This window comes from Monocercomonoides exilis, assembly GCF_001643675.1.
Source record: "Monocercomonoides exilis strain PA203 chromosome Unknown scaffold83-44627, whole genome shotgun sequence".
NCBI lineage: Eukaryota > Preaxostyla > Oxymonadida > Polymastigidae > Monocercomonoides > Monocercomonoides exilis.
Genome location: NW_027150628.1, coordinates 24,450 through 44,627, shown reverse-complemented (window position 1 = coordinate 44,627; position 20,178 = coordinate 24,450). Strand labels below are relative to the sequence as shown.

At 52.6% G+C, this 20,178-nt stretch overlaps 7 protein-coding genes across 7 annotated transcripts; 4 read left to right on the top strand and 3 right to left on the bottom strand.

The window, feature by feature from the left end:
* Positions 1 to 48: 48 nt before the first annotated feature.
* On the top strand, positions 49 to 600 carry MONOS_18454 (uncharacterized protein; the record flags this gene model as incomplete). Its single annotated transcript, XM_067871477.1, has 1 exon — positions 49 to 600. The coding sequence occupies one exon, from the start codon at positions 49 to 51 to the stop codon at positions 598 to 600; it is 552 nt and encodes a 183-aa protein (XP_067718592.1).
* A 135-nt stretch (positions 601 to 735) lies between these two features.
* Positions 736 to 1,702, top strand: MONOS_18453 (uncharacterized protein; the record flags this gene model as incomplete). Its single annotated transcript, XM_067871476.1, has 2 exons — positions 736 to 1,153; positions 1,197 to 1,702. 2 exons carry the CDS (start codon positions 736 to 738, stop codon positions 1,700 to 1,702), a joined length of 924 nt encoding a protein of 307 aa, XP_067718591.1.
* Positions 1,703 to 2,547: 845 nt separating this feature from the next.
* MONOS_18452 (uncharacterized protein) lies at positions 2,548 to 4,829 on the top strand (the record flags this gene model as incomplete). The annotated part of the gene is made up of 5 exons (XM_067871475.1): positions 2,548 to 2,720; positions 2,785 to 3,061; positions 3,133 to 3,311; positions 3,398 to 3,974; positions 4,210 to 4,829. The coding sequence occupies 5 exons, from the start codon at positions 2,548 to 2,550 to the stop codon at positions 4,402 to 4,404; spliced, it is 1,401 nt and encodes a 466-aa protein (XP_067718590.1). The 3' UTR covers positions 4,405 to 4,829.
* A 203-nt stretch (positions 4,830 to 5,032) lies between these two features.
* MONOS_18451 (uncharacterized protein) lies at positions 5,033 to 8,424 on the bottom strand (the record flags this gene model as incomplete). The annotated part of the gene is made up of 5 exons (XM_067871474.1): positions 5,033 to 5,513; positions 5,579 to 6,541; positions 6,601 to 6,706; positions 6,768 to 8,234; positions 8,313 to 8,424. 5 exons carry the CDS (start codon positions 8,422 to 8,424, stop codon positions 5,033 to 5,035), a joined length of 3,129 nt encoding a protein of 1,042 aa, XP_067718589.1.
* Positions 8,425 to 9,239: 815 nt separating this feature from the next.
* Positions 9,240 to 13,757, top strand: MONOS_18450 (uncharacterized protein; the record flags this gene model as incomplete). The annotated part of the gene is made up of 9 exons (XM_067871473.1): positions 9,240 to 9,350; positions 9,429 to 9,875; positions 10,067 to 10,139; positions 10,238 to 10,374; positions 10,484 to 10,794; positions 10,904 to 11,235; positions 11,283 to 11,355; positions 11,427 to 11,716; positions 11,812 to 13,757. The coding sequence occupies 9 exons, from the start codon at positions 9,240 to 9,242 to the stop codon at positions 13,755 to 13,757; spliced, it is 3,720 nt and encodes a 1,239-aa protein (XP_067718588.1).
* Positions 13,758 to 13,995: 238 nt separating this feature from the next.
* Positions 13,996 to 17,651, bottom strand: MONOS_18449 (uncharacterized protein; the record flags this gene model as incomplete). Its single annotated transcript, XM_067871471.1, has 2 exons — positions 13,996 to 16,302; positions 16,368 to 17,651. 2 exons carry the CDS (start codon positions 17,649 to 17,651, stop codon positions 14,110 to 14,112), a joined length of 3,477 nt encoding a protein of 1,158 aa, XP_067718587.1. The 3' UTR covers positions 13,996 to 14,109.
* A 92-nt stretch (positions 17,652 to 17,743) lies between these two features.
* MONOS_18448 (uncharacterized protein) lies at positions 17,744 to 19,034 on the bottom strand (the record flags this gene model as incomplete). Its single annotated transcript, XM_067871470.1, has 2 exons — positions 17,744 to 18,156; positions 18,308 to 19,034. 2 exons carry the CDS (start codon positions 19,032 to 19,034, stop codon positions 17,744 to 17,746), a joined length of 1,140 nt encoding a protein of 379 aa, XP_067718586.1.
* Positions 19,035 to 20,178: the final 1,144 nt, after the last annotated feature.

The following is a 20,178-nucleotide window of genomic DNA, read 5'->3' as shown; positions in this document are numbered from 1 at the left end:
AGCAACAGGAGCAAAAGCAGCAGGATCGAGGTGGGTGTGGTGGATGAGATGAGCAATGATGAAGACGGAGATGGAAACGGGGCAGAGGACGAGACGGAGGAGATTGGGTACTGGCTGTGCGTGAATTCGTGGAAAGCAGTGGGGAGACGAAGGGTTTTTCAAGATCCGAGAAGGGGCAGTGAAGAAGGTGCAGTTTGGATACCCGCGCGTGAGTGGGGAGGATTCTGTGCAGATGCCGCAATGGGCTGTCGAAGGGGGAAAGACAAGGAGCAAGGCAGGCGGAGCTCGAGGAGATGGGGTGATGGTGCCTGTGTTTGGGAGGGTGCAGATTGGATCGGTGTTTCAGACAGGATCTCGGTGGATGTGGTGGAGCAGCGTCGGGGCAGAGGAGAAAGAGAGTGTGGAGATGTGAAGGCGCGGTTTGCAGTGAAGGGAGCAAACATGTTTAAGACGCCTCATCTGCAGTGCCGGCTGGACAATGTGATGTCTTCGGGGGTGGAATGGGTGTCGCCATCAGAGATTGTCTGTGTGTTCTCATCACTGAAAGACAGCTGGGTGCTGTGTGGAGCAGGAAAAGGTGTGCAGAAAGAGAGAAGATGATTTTGCCAATGAGTTGTTTCTTTTCTTTTTTATTTTTATTTTTATTTTGTTTTTGTTTTATCATATTTTTGTATTTGATGTTATTCTGTGACATGCTGCGAATTATTGAATGTTTGCCTTGTGTCTTGCTGTGATATGCTGTGTGGGCTGCAGAGAGAGAAAAGTGTGGCTGAGTGTGTCTGTGGATGGAGTGATCTGGGCCAATGGGATTGGAATAGAGGCAACACGAGACTTCTGCTTGATCAAAGAAGAAGAAAGAAGAAGAAGAAGAAGGAGGAGGAGGAGAAGAAAGAAGAGAGAAGCAGAATTCGGCTGTCGAACTGCTCGTCAGGGGTGTTTGGATGCGGAAGGGCAACAGAGCTATCGCCAGCGGAGTGCCAATGCGGTGGACAGAGAGGCGGACGAGAATGCGAATGGGAAGACGGGCGGTGCAGCCGGAACTCGGATTGTGGGAATGGAGGAAGGTGTGTGTCCGTGAAGAAGAGGCACTTCACAAGCAGAAGAGATTGGGATGGAGACGAGGGGAGAGAAAAAGAGGAAGAGAGACAAGAAAGTGTGTGTGTGCAAAAGAGGATTTGAAGGGGCATATTGTGGAGATGCTGTGGAAGCGGAGAGGAGGAAGCGAGGGCAAATGGGAGGAGAAAGAGGAAAAGAAGGGAGAGAAAGAAGACGGGGAGAGGAAAAATGGAGAAGATGGAGAAGATGGAGTTATGAGAGAAGAATGAGAGATGGGTGGTTGAGGAGAAGCGAGAAGGCGATGGAGTGGGTGGGGTGTGTGTTTGGGGTGTGTGTGCTTGCAAGCGTGCTTGGAGTTGGAGTGGTTGTGTGTGAAGGAGAAAGCAAAAGAGAGTGGCTGATGGAGGAGCTTCAGGAAGAGGCTGCGAAGGAAGAAGAAGAAGTTGAAGAAGAAGAAAAGGAAGAGAGGAAATTAGAAGATTGTGAAAAGAAGGATGATGAAAGAGAGAAAAGCGAAGAAAGCGAAGAAAAGAGAAGGAGAAAGAGGAGGAATGAAAGAGAAATGAAGACGATACAGATGGGTGCAAATGGAAAGAGGGAAGAAGAAGAAGAAGAAGAGGAGGAGAGGAAGAAGAAGAAACAATGAAGAAAGAAGAAGGAGAGAGAAGGGTTCCGAATGTGAGAGAAGTGTCAACGCCAAATTTGTGGGAGAATGAAAGCAGAAGGGAAGAGGAGAAGCCAGAAAGAGGGGAACATGAAATGAATGAGGAGGAAACAGATGAGGATGATGAAGAGGAAGAGGAAAGAACAGAAACGAAAGGGGAGAAAGATGAGAGGTGGAGAAAGAGGGGAACAGAGATTGCATTGGGAAGAGGAAAAGGGATTGGACGAGATGCACACTCGCCGAAGCTGTCAACAGGGTTCACTTCACTCAAAACACCTCAATCATTTCAGTCACAATCCACAAAATGTTCAACACACACAACACGCATTTCACACTCTTCATTCGCTTCTTTTGCTTCTTTCACTCCATTCAATCAAAGCACTTCATGCGCATCATCCTCGTTGCCAGCATCGCCTTTCCCGCCGGCATCTACTCCAATGAGCACAGCAGTTGCAGCAACCACAGATGGAGCAAAAACAGCTTCGTCTCTTTCGCCAGATTCAACTCCATCACATCTTGCAGCCACATCATTTTATCTCTCCAACTTTTGCATCTTCATCATCATCATCTTCTTCTTCTTCTTCGTCTTCATCGGCATTATCATCATCACGATCATCTCTTTCATTTCACTCATCTTCTGTGCACGCTCCGCTGAGGAAGAGCTATGTGAGCTTGGAAGAACAAGGAGTGGCATTGGCAGTGGCAGAGGAGGGAGACGAAGCAGATGATGAGTGAGGAACTCAAAAAAGAAGAAGGCGGAACAAAGAGTTAAAAGAAGAGGAAGAAAGGAGGAAATATTGACAAGGCTGAAAGGGGTGGATGTTGGGATGAGGAGGTGTGTGGCGCTGGGTGGGCTGTGTGTGCACATGGCGCGTGTGGTGTGTGTGCTGTCGCTGTGCAAATACAGCGAGATGCCGGTTGTGATTGGGATGTTCATGCGGCGGTGTGGCGGAGCGCTGTTTGGGATGGATGTGCCAGTGGTGTCTGGGGTGTGGAAAGGGTTTGTGGGAAGAGGAAGAGGAGGAGGAGGAGGAGGAGGATGTGGTTGGGGAAGGAGGGGGAAGGGTTGTGGAGGAGAGAGGAGGGAGATGGGGTGGATGGGATGGAAGGGGTGGATGGGAGGGAGAGAGGAAAAGGAGGACGTGGGAGAGGATTGTGGATTGGGTGACGCTGAAGGGGAAAGGCGTGGGAGCAAATGGTTGTTGGGGAGAAGAGGTGGGGGTGTGTGGAGAATGGTGTGTGGCGGAGAACAAGGAGATGGCATCATTTGTGGGGTCGATTTCGGATGGGGAGGTTGATGTGTGGAGCGTGGGGGTGTATGGGGCTTGTGTTGGGGCGACGGTGTGTGTGTTGTTGTGGTGTGCGGTGGGGCTGTGGCTGTGTGGTGGGAGTTGTGGGTGGGGGAGAGGCAGGGGAGAGGGAGAAAAGAGGATGAAGAGGAGAGAGTTGAAGAAAAGAAGAAGCGAAGAGGCTGCCGGAGAGGGAGACAGGGAGAAGAAGAAAGGAAAAGGAACAAGGAAGAAGGGCATGAGATGTCAGGGAGGTGCGGGATGCGTGTTGGGATATGGATGACGATGGTTGTGTGGGAAGGGTGTGGTTTGTGTGTGTGTTTGGGTGTGTTGGGGCTGTTGGGGAGTATGTGGGGGAGGGGGAGGTGGGAGAGGTGGGGAGTTGCAGAGCGTGTGGGGCGAGTGTGTGCGGGCTGTGTGTGGCAGCAGCAGTTGTGTGGGGAGGGGTGCGCGGGTGTGCTGTGCGTGGTGGGAGTGGCAGGGGAAGCAGAGGAAGGAGGAAGGAAGGAGAAGGGGGCGGATTTGGGGGTGTGATGAGGCATGTGCTGGGTGGAGAGGCAGATGAGCTGGGGGCGTTGGGGCTGGATCTGGGGCTGCCGCTGGGAGTTGAGGGTGGATGGGAACAGAGGAGCGGCAGCACACAAGACGAGGAATGCTGCAGTTGCACAAGAGAGAAGGAAGGGAGAAAGAGAGAAAGCAACAAAGAAATGATGAAGATGAAGAAGAAAATGAAGATGAAGATGAAGATGAAGAGAAGGAGAAGGAAGGAGGGTCTGCTGAAGTGGATGGAGTGGGTGGGGATGGGGAGCGAGTGTGTTGGAGTGAGCGTGTGCATGCGTGTGCTGGAGGTGTGTGTGTGTCTGTTTGTGGGGATGGGAAGCGACAATGTTGCGCTGAGCAGCATTGTGCTCCTGTTTGGTGAATTTGCGAGTGGGCTGCTGCTTTGTCTTGTGCTGCCTTGGAAGGTGTGCTTCATGTTTGATAACTTTCATTTTTGTTTTCTTTTGCGAGAAAGAAGAAAAAGGAAGAAAGTATTGATTTTTGCATTCTTCGGAATGCTAATGAACGTTCATATCATTTTATTTTATTTTATTTTATTTTATATTTTTTTCAAATTTCTTTTTTTATTGAAATTTTTGTTGTTCTGCTTTGATGTGTTGGCATTGACATGCTTCGAAACCATTTCTGGTGTGGGTGCAGACACTGCTGATAGGGGTGACAGCAGCGTTTCTGTGCTGGGTGGGAGGATTTGCAGTGGTGATGGATGTGCTGGGAGGGTATGTGGGGGAAGACGCAGCGCTGTGGATCGGGATGGTGTTCTGCGTTGGGGTGGCAGCGCTTGAAGTTGTTGCGCTCGGAGGCGGAGTGTTTGAGCGCGTGCGGCAGCGTGTGTGAGAAGAAGAAAGAAGAGCACAGGATTTTTTGCATATTTTTTTTCCCATTTCCATTTCCATTTCTTTTTTTTCTGTCTTTTTCCCCCCAGGCTTTAAAGGAATAGAAACGAATGAATGTGTCCGAAAGTGAACTCCCACTGAAAGGGCAATTGCTTGTTGTTGCCAGAGATAAATACAGTTGAGCCTTGAGTGAAGTTTTACAAACAAACAAAAAAAAGCCCAAACAAAAGGAAAAGGAAAAAGAAAAAAAGCAAACACAAACACAAACATAGACCAGGCACACTTCTGCTTGAATGCCTTCGGAAAATTACAGATGTTTTTGTAAAAATAAAAAGAACAAACACTCACACTTACAAAGTGCGAAAAAACAAGAAAATAACACAAAAACAAATAAACATGCAAACAAACAAACGAGAAAGAAAGAAATAAAGATACAAAAATACTTTTCCAGAAACAACTGAAATGCAACTCCAGTAGTGGAACCAATTGTAAAAAATATTGCAATCAAAACGCTTGCAAATAAAGACTTATGAAAAAGAAAAATAAACGTCCAAAACACTCGAATGTCCATGCCATTTCATGATGCCTTGTTTGCTGAAATTCCCCATCAATCACTCTTTATCCAGCATCTAATTCGCGACATTGAAAAGGAAAACCATGCGGTAATTCGCCTGGCGAAAAGCCTCGGGATCAGGAGCAGACAAAGGATCCGAGGGAATCGGCACGAACTCTGCATATGGCAGTCCCTCCACATCGGACACTTTCCCGCGAGAATAGAGCGACACCTGCTGCACCCGGTTTTTCGAGGGCAGGCTCCCCGAGCACCGCCAGAACAGCTGCACATCATTGTGCTGCGGCGTGGCCTCCACACAGTCGCGAATCCCACGCTCTTCAATCGTATCATCCACCAAACGCAGCAGCACAACCCCAACATCCTCCCCCTTCTTCCCCTTCTCCCCCTTCTCCCCCTTCTCCCCTTCTCCCCCTTCTCCCCCCTTCTCCCCCTTCTCCCCCTTCTCCCCTTCTCCAACTTCTCCAACTTCTTTCCCTTCTCCAACTTCTCCAAGCAACCCACCTGCTTCCACCTGCTGCCATGTTTTGTGGAGTCGGCTGCAAAGCATTGCCCATACACTCCCCAGCACATATTTGCGCCAATCACAGAAACAAGCTCAAACGGAGCAATTTGAAGGAAGACCCGCCTCCCTGCTGCCTCCTTCCCTTCTCCATGCCTGTTCCACTCAGCAATGCTCGCGTTCAACACCCCAGCTGCCTTCACCCTCGCTTCTCGGTCTGCCCTCATGAACGCAATGCACGTCTCCCGGATGACCTGCACAGCCACATACAGCGCGTGGCTGTTCAGCTCCATGCTCCCAGCCAGCCGCCCAAACAGAGCACCAACATACCCCTCCTCAAACACAAACCCCAGCTCTTTCTCCACATTCGTCAGCACCTCCAGCGCAAACAGGTCGATCGTGCTCTGCACAGACTCCAGCGAGTGCTGCTGGTATGCGACACTCGACAGCGACCCCACCCCAAAAGGCACCTGAAGCGCAAAAGGGCGCACCAGCCGCCCAACAAGCCTCCTGAAGAACGGCCGCGTCACCACATCGTCGCTGCTCGCATCTTGCGCAGCACACGTTGCAGCAATACAGCTCAGCGTGTGGTTGAAGCGCAGCGCTGCCCACGAGCTGTGCTGCCTCCGCACCGACACCAGGTTTCTGTTGACCCACCGGCCGTGCAACCAGCCCAATCTGCTGCAACAGAACACCGACGACATGTCTGACTGCAGCGTCCGTCTCTCCAGAAAAGACATTCTCAGCAGTTGCATCTTGTCCAGCGTGTAATCAGCAACCGACTCGTACTCCCCAACCACTGGCTCCCGGATGGAGCTGAACGGCGCTTCTTCCCAGATGGACCGCATGTACTCCTGGGAATAGATGTTTATGTACTCCTCGCTGTCTGCCCCTCCACCCCCAGCCTCTGCCGCTTTCTCCATCTCCATCTCCACCTCATCCAATTCCTCCATCAGCCGCTGCTCAAACACTCCGCCATACAGCCGCTTCATCTGCTGCCGATACAACATGCAGATGCTTTCAAGGCAGTGACTCGACATTCTGAAGAACAGTTTGTCCGGAAACCTGCTCGAGGGCAGTTACAGAAAGAAAAAAGAAAAGAAAAATCGAAATTGCAATTTGACAGTGGGGCATGCCTGTTCAGCCGCAACAGCTTGTTCACAATTGCTTCCAGCTGTTCATCAGGCATCGCCTCAGCCTTGCGCACTGTCCCGCAATAATACTTCGTGTCTGAATAAACATGCCTCAACAAAATCATAACACAACACAACACAACACAAGCAAGTCAAACCCCAGTCAGAAAACAAAACATTCAGGCAATAAATGCAATTGTAGATGTGGGGAATGTTCAGCTTGCTCTCCAACACTCCCTCTGCTTCGCCATCACCACCGTCTCTTTCCCTGATGTTGACATCCATCTCGCTGCCCTCCCTCTTCAATCTGCTCTTTTCACTCTCCATAAGCTTTTGCTTTCGCTTCACGTATTCTGCTTCTGCTCCTTCGGGAAGCGCAATGCCCTCAGCCAGCACGCCTGCCAGCTTCTTCACAGGCAAATTGAATCTGTAATGATCCTTCTCCCACAAAACTGCACACGCCGCCTCCAAACGCACACAAAATGGGAGACGCTGTTCTTTTCGCTGCACTTCTGCCACTCTCCCCTCCTCTTGCTTCCTTTTCCCTCCCTTCTGCTTCCACTTCGCCTTGAGACGTTCCTTCTCCTTTGCTGCACTTTTCCCCCCTTTCCTCTTCTGTTCCCTTTGCCTCCTGTTCGCTCCCTCTTTTGCTCTCCCTTTCTCTCCTTTGCTTTCCTCTGTGCCCCTGCCGCTGTCTGCTGCCTGCTCTGTCACGGACTCCCCATCATCCAGCTTTCCCACATCCTCCTCCTCGAACCTCTCACGCCCCTCTTCGAGCTCCACATCCACCACCCTTTCGTAATACGGAGCTCTCAGATTTATCTTTTCCCGCGCAACCCCTCGGCTCTTGTTCCCCACCGCAATCTCCGTCAGCACCCCCTCGAAGCAGTGCTCTTCAAATGCCTTCCCCCACCCATTGGACGCCATCAGGGTGATGTTTGTCCTGGCAGCGAACACCAGCTGCAGCGCTTCGACCGCATCAATCAGCCCTGCCCTCTCCTGGCACCGCATCAGAATCGTGTCGATCCCGTCCAGAATGTGCTGCCCCACCATCGCCGCAAGCCCCGCCTGGTCTGCGATCCTCACAAACCCCAACACCACCTTGGCCAGCGCACTCAGCGCCTCCTCGCTTTCTGCTGCGTGGATCCGCTCCACAACTGCCGGAACCACTTCCCCATCAAAAATCACCTCTTGCAGCAGCGGCGACCCTACAACATCCGACGTCAAAACCGTCTTCGTCTGCTGCTTCTCCTTCCCGCGCGGTGATTTCACGTGCCTTTTTTCTTGCGCCGTCAGCTGGACCTCCTCCAACCTCAGCCTCCGGTGCTGCACTGGATACGACCTCACATCCACAACAAGCGCCATTGCACGCACATAGCTGGCTGCCACCCTGTCGTCCGCTCCCGCGCTCAGCACCACCTTCCCGCAGTGCAGCACGTTGCGCAGAATATACGCCGGAACACTCTCCATCCTTCCGACACATCGCCACAGCAAATCACACATCTCCTTCGAAATGCCAGCCAGCTCGCCTGCCCCAAACTTCCGCCCTCTGAAAACTCGCCATGAACAAACACAAAAACACAAATACTGAAGCTTTTCTGTCAGCCTCTCCAGCGCGTTAATCGCTGCACCAAAAAAATAAACATTGAAATGAAAAAGGCTCAAAGCTCAAAATCCGATTCTTTCCTGCAAAACAAGCAAACTCTCGTCTCTCACTTCTTCCACTTTTGCATCCTGCATCGCGTTCCCCATGCAGCATTTCCGTTGCACAGCAGCCCCACCCACAGCAAGAGCATCAACAAAACACAAAATCATCCAGTTTTGCACCATCAGCCAGCCCCCAAGTTGCACAAAAATAAAAAACAAAGAAGAAAATGAGAATCACGTCTGAGCCAGCAGCAAACACCTTGAATATCGGAGGCGCTGTCTTGTTGTTCCTTCTTGTTGATCTCATTTCCAGCAGCCAAATAAATATTACTCATCAATAAACAAGATCAGACATTTTTTTTTTTTATTTTTGAGCCGAAAGATGGAACGAAAGAGACGACACAAAGAACATTGCGCTGGAGGATTTTCTCACGAAAAATGATTGCAAAATAAAAAAACTGAAATTGTTCACTTTTAATTCCCTTTCGAATATTTAGAGTCTTTTGTGTTTGTCTTTTTCTGTATTCTTATGAATCAGAAAAAAGACAAGTGTTTGTGCTTGCTTGATGTTTCAGGATTGCGCTCTGTTGAATGATGAAAAGTGAGGGAAAAAATTGATTGTGAAAGAAAAGGAATTTCACTTTCTCCTTGGCTGTCTTTTTGAGTAAGAGAGAGAAAAACAAAGATATTTTGTGGAGCGGGCATGACTTTGCAATGAAGGTAAAAAAAATGAAAGAAAAAAGAAAAAAAAACGAGTTGTTGCTGGTGAGACAGGGATATGGTGGGAAATGGCATTGTTGCTGTGTGATTGCGTTGGGCAGGCAAAGCACAGATAAATGAGGATGCAGTTGAGCTGGTGTGCGGGGGTGCAAAGGAGGGCTGAAAGCGTGTTTTGCCAGCACGAGTCTGCGCTTCACTCAGCATCATTTTCAAATGATTTGTTTCTGATTTTTATTCATTCTTGCTTTTTTGTGTTCGTTTCCATGAGCAGTGTGAAGACAAAAGGAAGACAGATGGAGGATGAGGCCGAAATGCTGAAGTGCCAGCAGGGGCATCTGAGCGTGATGGGATTTGTCCATCGGTCAGGAGAATGCGTTTGTGATGATGAGGCTGCACGAAGAGAAGGGATGCGGAGGAGAGGTTTTTGGTGAAACTGGGAATCTGCTGGGAAGGCAGCACAGGAACTGGAAGAAGCATCGAGAAGGGAGGGATGGAAGAAGAAGAAGAAGAATGTGAAATGCACAAGGGAGAGAGAGAGACATATGAATATTGCATGGGGATGGCTGGTGACTGTTTGGAGGTGTTTTGAAGGCTTTGTCATCTTGTGGATGATGTGCGAGAGGCGGTTTGGGAGCATTGAGCAGCCGCACCACAAGCAAAGGGAGGGAAGGAGCATGTTTGCAGCAGGAGTGTTCTGGCTTTTGCGAGAGGTTTTGTGCACGGGAAGCGCGATGATAGCAGTTGATTTTGCGATTGGGGAAATCGGGAAAGGTATGCAGAAGAAAGGGCTAATGAGAAACAGTCTTGTTGTGCAACTTGCAGCCATGAGAGAATCGCGGCCAAAGACACCAAAAATGGAGATGCCCGGAAGGACGGATGCTGATGGATTGTCGTGGGGGGTGTGTGTGGTTTTTCTTTTGATTATCAGAGGATGATGAGAAAAGGCGAACTTGGGGGCGAAGAGCAAGCTTCTGTCGATGCAGCTGCAGTGCTTGGTCGCACAAAGCAGTGCACCAATGGCTCATCTCTGCTGCATGCGGACCTCCTATTTCTCCAAACATGCTTTATTTTATTTTTCTTTATTGTGAAGTTATTCACAATCGAAAACAAAAACAAGGCCTGCACAATTACATGGTGCAGAAAAATGGAAGGAAAATTGAAAAGTGTGGCAAGGGAGATTTGCACTTCAACAAAATTATTATTCAAATATTTTCTTCATTTTTTGCGTCACTTGCCCATAAAAATATATCAAGCGATTCAGCAAAGAGAATTTTCTGCAGCAGGATGTATTTGGCGTTGGTGTGGCTGGCAGCCGCAGTGCAGTGCCGCTACTGCGACATCAATGCGACAGAGTTTGTGGCGGCGTCGTACCTGGCGGAGTGCCTGGACAACTATCCGGTTTGTGTTCTATTTTTTTGAGTTTTTGGTTTGTGGCTGTTCAGCGGGAAGTGTGTCTGCTGTCTGATGCACCAAAATGGATGTTTGCGGCGCGCTGTGCTGTGTGCAGGTGGAGGAGCTCGGGGAGCTGGTGGAGACGGTGAAGAAGTATCTGGAGGGATATGCGCTGCGGGACCGGGTGCTGGCGCTGCCGGCGCCGTACAGCGGGCTGTCGTTCGACGTGGTGGGGGAGCTGGAGCGGATCGGGGAGGTGCAGTACCGGAGCGGGTACAAGAAGCACATGGATGTTGGGGCAGCGCTGTCGCGGCTGAAGGATCCGCACACGATGTACACGATGCCGTGCTACAACTACTACGGGTACTTCAGCCCGTACTCGTTTGAGATTGCGTATGAGGAGGAGACGGGGCAGCCGCGGGCGGTGTATGCGGTGCCGGGGCGATGGAGTCGCTGTTTGAGGCGTGCCTGTATCGGGGGCTGGTGGAGGACATCCGGGACTGCGCGGTTGTGAACATCTCGTACGACGGGGCAGGGTACAGGGCGGAGGAGCCGTGGGAGACGATCGCGCGGTGGGCAGACGAGAACGTGATGATGTCGCGGAGCCGGGCAGCGCGGGTGAATGCAGCGCTGCAGATGTATTTCTCGTATCGGCTGGCGGGGCTGTTCAGGAGGCCGGAGTCGGACACGATCCGGGTGCGGTATGTGGACGGGGAGGGGCGGTGCGGGAGACGAGCTGGATGATGTACGGGATGTCGGGGGCGGACATCTACGACATCACGCGGCTGTGCCCGCTGAAGGAGAGTGCGAACGGGACAGACACGCAGGGCGGAGGCAGCAAGCAGGCAGCAGCCTTGTCGAATTGGGGTGCGCAGCACAGGGGCAGGGGGGAGAGCGGGGGGCTGCAAGGGCAGTTGTTGGGGAAAGCGAGCGGAGGCAGCAGAGGAAGCTGCGGGAGATCACGCGGCAGACGCTGATGGGGCATGCGTTTGGCAGGCTGAACTTCACGAGGAGTCAGGCTCAGCAGGGCCACAGAGGCCGGGGAGCGACTAACGCAGCAGCGAACGTGCGGTTTTCCGAGAAAGTGCTTTTGGAGCAGGGAAGCGTGGGGCGCAGGCGTTTGGGCACAGCAGCACTGCGGGACTGCGGCAGCACAGGGGAAGGGCGCAGAACCATCTGAACACCACGCAGTTTGGGGAAGGCGGAGGATCAGCGCTTGTCATCAAGGAGCGGAGGAGCGGAGGCTGGGGAACAGGGAGCAACGGGAAATACAGGGTGACGAAGCAGCGACTGCCCCGGCTGAGGATCAGGCGAGGAGGCAACGAGCATGCGCTACTGAACATTTCAGGTGAAGGGCGAGAGGCAGGAGCAGGAGGCAAGAGGAGGAGCGTTGGGGAGCAGAGAGATGGCATTGGATTGGTGTGGAAAAGAGGGAAAATGCAGCAGGTGGAGGCAGTGAGGCGGAAGAGGAGGATGTGACAGTGCTGTATGAGAGCGAGGCGTTCAGCGCATATTATGTTGAATCGGAGCGGATTGGGGTGTTGAATGTGGACTCGTTCAGCCCTGAAGACGAGAAGCAGTTTGTGGCGAGTGTGTTTGAGACTCTGCGGTGGCTGCGGGAGGAAGGGGAGAAGGGGGAGAAGGGGGAGAAAAGGGAAGGAGAGGCAGGGAAGGTGCGTGTTGTGGTGGATGTGCGCGGGAACACGGGGGGGTCAGCAGGGCTGGGGCGGGGGCTGCTGCATGTGCTGTTTCCGGGGGAGTATCCGCTGTATGGGCGGGAGAGGTTTGTGAAGAGCATGGGGAACATGCTTGTGGCAGAGGGGCTGGCAGGAGACGGCGGGGTGGAGGCGGTGGAGTATGAGACGCAGAAGAAGAAAGAGAAGTGGCTGAGCGAGGAGGAGGTGCGGGAGGAGGGGAGTGGAGACGGGGCGGTGCGGCGGGAGCGTGTGTGGACGCGGGTGTATGCGCTGAACAGGGAGGAGAGCGACCTGTTTGGGAAGTGGGCGGCGTCGGTGGAGTGGGGCGGGGAGAGGCTGTTTGATGCGGAGCATGTGATGGTGGTGAGCGACGGGCTTTGCGGAGGGGTATGTGGGCAGTTTGTGAAGCACATTGCGGAGCGGCACCTGGCGAAGGTGGCGGTGATAGGGGCAGACCCGACAGATGCAGAGGGGGATGTGGATGTGGGGTCGTTCAGCGGAGGGGGAGCGGTGGACGAGGAGGAGGTGCGGGCGCTTGCAGCAGCGAAGTATGGGGAGAACGCGGAGGGGATGCTGCCGGCGAGGCTGCTGCGGGAGGGGCAGACGGTGTCGTGGGGGATGGAGGACACGCTGAGCTTTGGGGTTGGGGAAGAGGCAGAGTCGCTGGAGCTGAAGGTGTGTGGGGCGGATGTGGTGGTGCTGTGTTCAGTGACGCCTTTGGCGATGGAGGTGGAGGAGCGGCTGCGGGTGGCGGTGGGGGTGGGGCAGGGGATGGAGCGGCTGGCGAGGTGGGAGGTGCGAGAGACAGCAGAATGCGCAGCCGGGCGGCTTGGCAGAGGCAGAGGCAGCGGCAGAGGAGGAGGAGGAGGAGAGGCAGCACATCAAGCACACTTCACGCAACTCAATTCATCCACTTCATCCACTTCATTTTCATCGTTGACGGCACAATCGACTTCGGTGTGCGAGAGATACGAGAGCAGAAGGGAGGCGCACCGGGTGCTGGGGCGCGGGGTGGACGAGGCGACGGGGGAGTTCTGCGAGACAGGGTGCGTGTCGGCGGGGTGCGAGTCGGGGTATTACGAGAACTCGCGAGGGTTGTGCAGCCGGATTCCGAGTGTGAAGAGTCCGCTGTGCTTTGTGCCGGAGAGCGAGGAAGAGGCGGCAGCAGAACAGCAGCTGGCGCGGAACAAGTGTGTGGGCAACAGCACGAACAGCACGAACAGCACAAATGGCACAAGCAGCAATGAAGCACAGGGCGCAGCAGGCAGCGGGGAGCAGGTGATGTGGCGTTTGTGCTGGTGCCGATTGTGTGCGGGGCGTGTGTGGTGGGGGTGGCAGTGGTGTTTGGGGTGTGGTGGAGGCGGCGGGGGTGCAGATGGAGAGGCGGTATGCGAAGGCGGCGGATGGCGGGGTTCGTCGCTGGCAGCAGCACCGGCGCTGCTTGGGGCAGAACACCCGGGAGGCGAGAGGAAGGAGAAGGAGAAGGAAATGGAAGAGATGAGGGAAGAGGGAGCGACAGAAGAAAAGCAGAGCAGAGGGGAAGGCGGGGTGGATTTGAGCTCTCCATGGGTTGGGAGCGGAAGCAGCAGGAGCAGACAGGGCATTGATGATGGAGGAGGAGGAGGAAGAGAAGAAGAAGAAGGAGGAGGAGGAGGAGGAGAAGAGGACTTTGGGGAAGAAAGAAAAGGGTGATTTGAAAGAGGGAAGAGGAGAGAAGGGAGAATTTCAGAAGTCGTGTTTTTCGCGCAAGCAGAGAAAGTGCTGTGCTTTGTCGAGTGGCGCCAGCAGGCGTTTCTCTGAACTGTCTTCATATTAGAATTTTGAGTTGCCTTCCATGCTTTGCTTTTGTTTTTAGCATTTGCAGAAATCCCATTTGATTTGAAGGCATTTTAGGAAAAGAAAACATAAAAATGCAGATATTTCTTTTCTTTTCTTTTCATTTTTTTTTCACTTTTTGTTTTGGCAGATGCCCTGCAACAAAAATACAAATGCAAAAATGCAAAAATAAAAAAATATAAACAGAATAAAAACACATTCGAAATGCTCACTTGCTTCGCTCCAACCCAACCATTCTGCCCACAACACTCAGATCTCCAGCACCCTGTGCATTGGCCAGCGGCAGTATCGACGACGAAGAAGGCGAAAGCGAAGGGGAAGAAAGCGTTTTGAGAAGACTGTGCGAGGGGGTGCGGAGAAGCTGGCGCATCTGAATGAGCGGTGGAACCCGGCACACCTCGTCTGCAAGCAGGTGCAAGCTGCTTGGCCCCTTTCTTCCAGGTGTCTGCGATCCGGTTTGCTTCGTCTGCTTCGCCCGCTTCTGCCGATCAGCTGTGCCCAGAGCAGACACAGGACAAGCTGCCTTTCTATCTCCCATTCCTCTCACCCTGCTCTGCCCTTCTACTTCTCCTCCTCCTCTTTCTCCTCCTCTCTCTTCTCCAAATGCTCCCACTTCCAGAACGCGCTCTTCACCGCAGCCTGTCACGCACAGATGTTGCTCACCAAATGCACCTGCATCCGCAGCTGAGCCGCTTTTCTCCACCAGTGAAGCAAATGATGACTGCTGAAAGCTGCTCGAAGCATGCTCCCCCTTTGGCGAATTGTTAGACGAGGCCAGACATCCAGCTCCTGCTTCCGCTCCAATTGCTTCGCCAGCGTTGTGCAACACAGCATCCACACCCTGCACCGTGTGCTGCATCAGTGGCAGAACACTCTCCGACTCGCCAGCCCCATCCCCACTCAGCCTGGCCAATCCGAGTCCTGCTCTCGCGCCCTCGCTCAAGCACCCTTCTCTCCCATCGCTTTCTTCCACAACAACCGAGTCTCCATCGTCTGCCTTGCTCCATTCTCTGTGCCCCAACGGCAATACCTCAGATCTTTCTCTCTCCTCCTCCTCCTCTTCCAATCTCTCCTTCCTCTTTCCCCTCCTTTTCCTTCTTTCGCTCCAAAAGTCCCCTCCTCCTTCCTCCTTCCACAACATCTCCATCCCATCCTCCACTTCTTCCACTGGAGTTGTGGCCGGCGCGCCTGGCCCAGTTGATGCTGCCAGCATGCTGCTCCCCAACCCTCCCCTTCTTCGCTGAGGCATCTGTGCTGTCTGTGTGCCGGAGCAGAAGCTCCCATCTCCGACTCCCTCCACTTGCACTTCCATTCTCCTGCGCCCATCCTTCCTGCCAGCAACAGGCCCATGCTGTGCTGATGAGATGTCGGGCAATAAATGCGGCGGTGCCTCAGCTTGCGCGTCATGCAATGGAGCACAAACCAAAGAACGCTCACCCACAGCAGCACCTGCGGAATTCAAGGCTGCCAAGCTGGAAGGCGTCGACCATGGCAGTGCCGACCTGTTTCGGGGCAAGCCACGAAGCCACCGCAGCGGCCGGCCTCCTCCACCCAACCGTTCTCCCACCCCACCCATTGGCCTCTCCTTGCCATGCTCTGCATCCACCCCATCAATCGCCACACTCCCGCTTTCCTCCCACAGACCCGCATCCCCCTGCGATTTCGGCCGCTTCCATGCTCTTTCTGCCTCTTTCCCTCTCTTCTGCTCTGCACCGCCCAGCCATTGTCTCTGCTGCATGCTTCCTCCAACAAATGCACTCTCTCCGCCGCAATGCAACTGCACTGTCCTGCCCTGCCGGATCTGGCCGTGCTGCCCCTCAAAACCCCACTCTCCCTCATCCTGCCCCAAACACCTCTCCACCTTTGGCCGCTTCCCTCCAGACTCACCACATCCACCCAAACCACCCAAGCAGGCCTCCAGCTCCCGCCTTTTGCCTGCCTGGGCTTCTTCCTGATATCCTTCCTCAGACGACTTTCCAAACGGCAATGGAAAGGGAGCAGCTGTCACTGCTGTCGATGCTCCTTCCTCTTTCCTCTCCTTTCTGTGCTCACACTTTCCTGCTTCAACAATTATGCTCTGCCTGTCTTTTCTCCATCCTCCTCCCCAACCATCTCCTTCTCCCACATTCACATCAATCTCCTCTTCATTCTCTTCTTCAATCTCTTCTTCTTTCTTTCTTCTGCTGGCTTTCTCTCTCCTCTCCTCCCTCAAAGCCTTCTCCCCTTCTTCCTCTCCCTTCCTTCTGCTCTCCCCCTTTCCTCTCCCCTCGCACCTTCCCATCCCGCCCCTCGCTGCTTTCCCAACAAAAAGTGGAACAATCCCCGAATAATCGCCGGAGACATTTCTGTCTGCATGCTGCTCAGCTTCCTGACATCCCCCTTTCCCCTGTCCGTCTTCGCCCTGCCCAGCTCCCTCTCCTCCACCACCGTCCCTGCCTTTTGCTCTTTCAACCCCCTCCTTTCAACCCCTCTTTCAGTTCTCCCTGATCCACCCACTCCATCAATACCGCTCGGCAAGCCCTTCAACGCCCCAACACCCTGTTTCGCTGTCGGTGCAGGGCTCCACCCTGAGCACCCCAGTCTTGTGCTCCTCGGAGTGCTCAGCAACCGCACAGCAGGCACTGTGCTCCTCGGCTCGTCTTTCCCATTGCCAAACGGAGAAATGGCTGCTCCTCTTTGACCCCGAGCCTGACTCCTGCTGCTCCACTTCCCTGCTCCTCCCTTCCAGTCTCCTGCCTCTCCTTTCCCCTGCCCTTCAATCAGCCTGCCTCGCAACAAAAGCCCAATTCCTTGCTGCTTTGCTTTTCCAAATGCCCTGCTTTCAATCCCAACCTCTTCAAACCTCTTCTTCTGCTTCTGCTTTTGCTTCTGTTTCTTCTTCCTCTTCTTCTCTTCCCCCTTTCTGCTCTCTGAGTGCCTCTCCTGATCCTTCTTTTCTCTCCCCACTCCATGCCCTGCTCCTTTTTCCTCTTCTTCCTCCTCCTCTTCCTCTTTCATTTCTCTCCTTCCTCCTCCTCCTCCTTCTCCTCTTCCATCTCCTCCTCCCTCTTCTCTTTCATCCACTTTTCCACCATCTCTTGCCAGCTCTCCCCTTTCCCCTGCTGTCTCCTCCATTTCCCCTTCCAATCCTTTCTTTTCTTCTCGTGCCACTCCTCCCATTCTGTTCTGTGCACCTCCAAATCTCCCCTTTCCACACGATCCTGTGCCACCACGCGTATTGCCCCACCTCTTTTCTGCGCTTCCCTTCCTTTCCTCTGCTTTCCCTTTTGATTCATATCCAACACCTGCCCCCTTCCTTCCTTTCCTCCTCTTTTCTCTGCTCCTGCTCCTGCTTCGGCTCCTGCTTCGGCTCCTGCTTCGGCCTTTGCTCCCATCTCTCTCTCCGCTCCTGCGCCTTCCAGCCTCTTCTCCCGCCTGCCTGCTCAGCGTCCATCCCTTTGCCACCTTCCCTTTCGGTGCCTGCTTCACGCACACACCCTGCCTCACCCCTCGCCCAAACACATCCCGCCGTGCCAGAAATGGGTCGCGCAGGGCAAGTGCAGACGATGGCGGAAACAGCTCAAAAGAGTGCGAGAACAAAGATGAAAGAGAAGGCGACGTCGAAGGCGACGAAGATGGCGAAGAAGGCACCGAGTCCGCCAAAAGCAGTGCTGGGTCCACCAAAGTGCCTCCCCTTCCACCATCCCACACGCCGCTCCACTCGCCTTCAGATGCCTCCTGCAGCGCTGATGACGTGCCTGCCAGAGACATTGATGAACCCCCAGGGATTATCCGAGGCAGACTGCTGCTGCCCCATCCTCTCGATTGCGGATGCTGCACAAACACTGCCTGTTGCTGCTCGCTCATCCCTTCTTCTTCTCCTCCTCCTCCTCCTTTGCTCCAATCAGCTGCGCCTGCGCCCTTCCCTTTCCCTGCCCCCCACCATCACTTGCGCTTCGGCTGCTGCTCTCTCCAAGATGGCTGTATTCGATCGCTGCTTCGTGGTCCATCGGGCATTCGTCCCGCACCATCAGCCTCCGGTCAATGCACTCCGAGTGGAACACATGGCCGCACGCCAGCTGCCGCAGCGATGCCCCTTCCTTCCCGCTTCCTCTGCTTTCCCCTCCCGCTCCCCCTTTCCCCAAGAGCGCCTGCCGGCACAGCATGCACTCGTCCCGCACCCCGCTTGGCAAAGCTCGCGTGTCTGACGACGGCGCCTGCGTCTCGTCCGACGGCGGCGGATGCACATAGTCAAACACCTTCGAAATCAGCTCTGCTGTCAGCGGAAATGCCCGCTCCGGCCCTGCCCTCTCCCCTTCCCTTTCGCTGCCTCAATCACCCGCGCCTCGCCCTCTGCCCAGTCCCGGCACAAAAGCGTGTGCTGCCCGTGCGCCCCGCTTTTGAAGCACGGCACACACATCCCAAACCCCGGCACACACTGCACCTCAGCTCCGGCCCTTTGATCGGCGCCATCCCGCACACACTGCACCTCGTGTTTCCATGCACAAACGGCGACGGCCCACCCCGCGCTGCCTTCTTCTCATACGGATCCCACGCTGCCCCGCAGTACGGGCAGCACACAGCAAGCCCTGCCCCTTTGTGGAAGCACTGCCACAACAAAATGCACCCCCAATGGACACTCAGCCCGCACCCATACCGGCAGAAGCTCAGCCGCTGCCTCCGCTCAAGCCGCTGCTGGCACAGGATGCACACAGTCGTTTCGCTCAGCGCCTGCTGCTGCACCTCTCCCAATTCCTCCTTTTCTCCTCGCCCCAAACTGCCTACCGGCTGCATCTTCTGCGCCAAATACCCGTCCACCACCGCTGCCAGCTCGCCCCCTGTGAACCCCCGCTGCCACGACAGGGGGTTGAAGCACGGCACCCGGCACAGCCGCGTGATGACAAATGAAAGGTGAATGCAAAACTCCCCTCTCCCCACCCTGCACGTGCACCGGTTCAGACACCCGAGCGTGGCGGTGTTTGCTTTCCCGGACGCGTCCCGCACCACAAAAGAAAATGGCGGAATCACACAGACCAGCGTGAGCCGAGAATGCTCAGCAAGCGCTTGAATCGTGCTCACTGCTTCGTCTTTCTCCCCGACCCACGCCGCCTCCCGCCGTTCCGCTGCGCACTCCTTCTGCCCTGCCTGCAGCATCCCTGATGCACTCTGTCCAAGATAAGCCCGCTTCAAATACTCCAGATATATTGTTATGGGCTCTCTTTTTCTTCTTCAATTTACAAACACACACTTATTTGCGCGCAAACAAGCATAATACGGATGTCTTAGAGCGTTCAAATTTGAATAATTATTTTATAATGTTATTTATATTATAGATATATTTTTTGAGTATTTAAAATTGCTGAAATGTTTTGGTGGTGTAATTTCTTTAAAAAAATTTTATTGATTGAAAACAAATTTTTGAATTTTTATTGAAAACGTGACAGAATTGTTTTTAAAAAAGCTTAGAAAATATGAAAAAACATATTAAAATGATATTATTCAAATAAGAAAAATATCTAAGGCTCATATTCAAAAGCGCTTGCCCAATCTCCTGCTCCAAAATCTTCATCAGATTCAATATAGTTGTCTTCATTAATCACATTTTCCATATTATGGAAAATGTGATTAATTAAAAGTTCCTTTTGTTTAATTTTCAAATAGAATAAAAATTTCATATTTCAATCAATTTTCTTTTCCCAATCACTTGATTTCGATGTTATGAAAACAATATTTCAACAATGTTTATATTTCCATTTTAGTTAAGTTTCGTGAGTGTGAACAGAAATGTGATAGAAAAATAAAATTTTAATTTGATTTGAAAATGAAACAAAAGGAACTTTTCATAAAAATTTTGACAAATCAAAATAAAAGAATACTCAATTTTTAACTTTGTTATTTTTCAATTCTGTTTTTCCAAAAATTAACAATAACTGATCTAAAAATGAAATGAGGGAATTCTGTTAAAAAAATAAATAAATAAATATATGCAGGAAGAAGAAGATTGCATATCTAACCAAACTGACGAGTAAGAAATGTTAATAAGGTCAGTTATGAATAGCTATGAAGATGAAAAATGAAAACTTTTTTTTTTATCTTTATAAATAATTAATCTTCTTTTCCTTTTTGTTTTCATTTACATAAAGTGAAAGAATCGTATGAAATTATATATGACGATGCAGATGGCGAATATGACATGATCCCTCATGCCACGATTCAGGATACCAATAAAATAGTAAAGGAAGCGTGGCTAGGAGAATTGTCGACAAAAGTTAAACGTGTTGACAATGACCATTCAGTC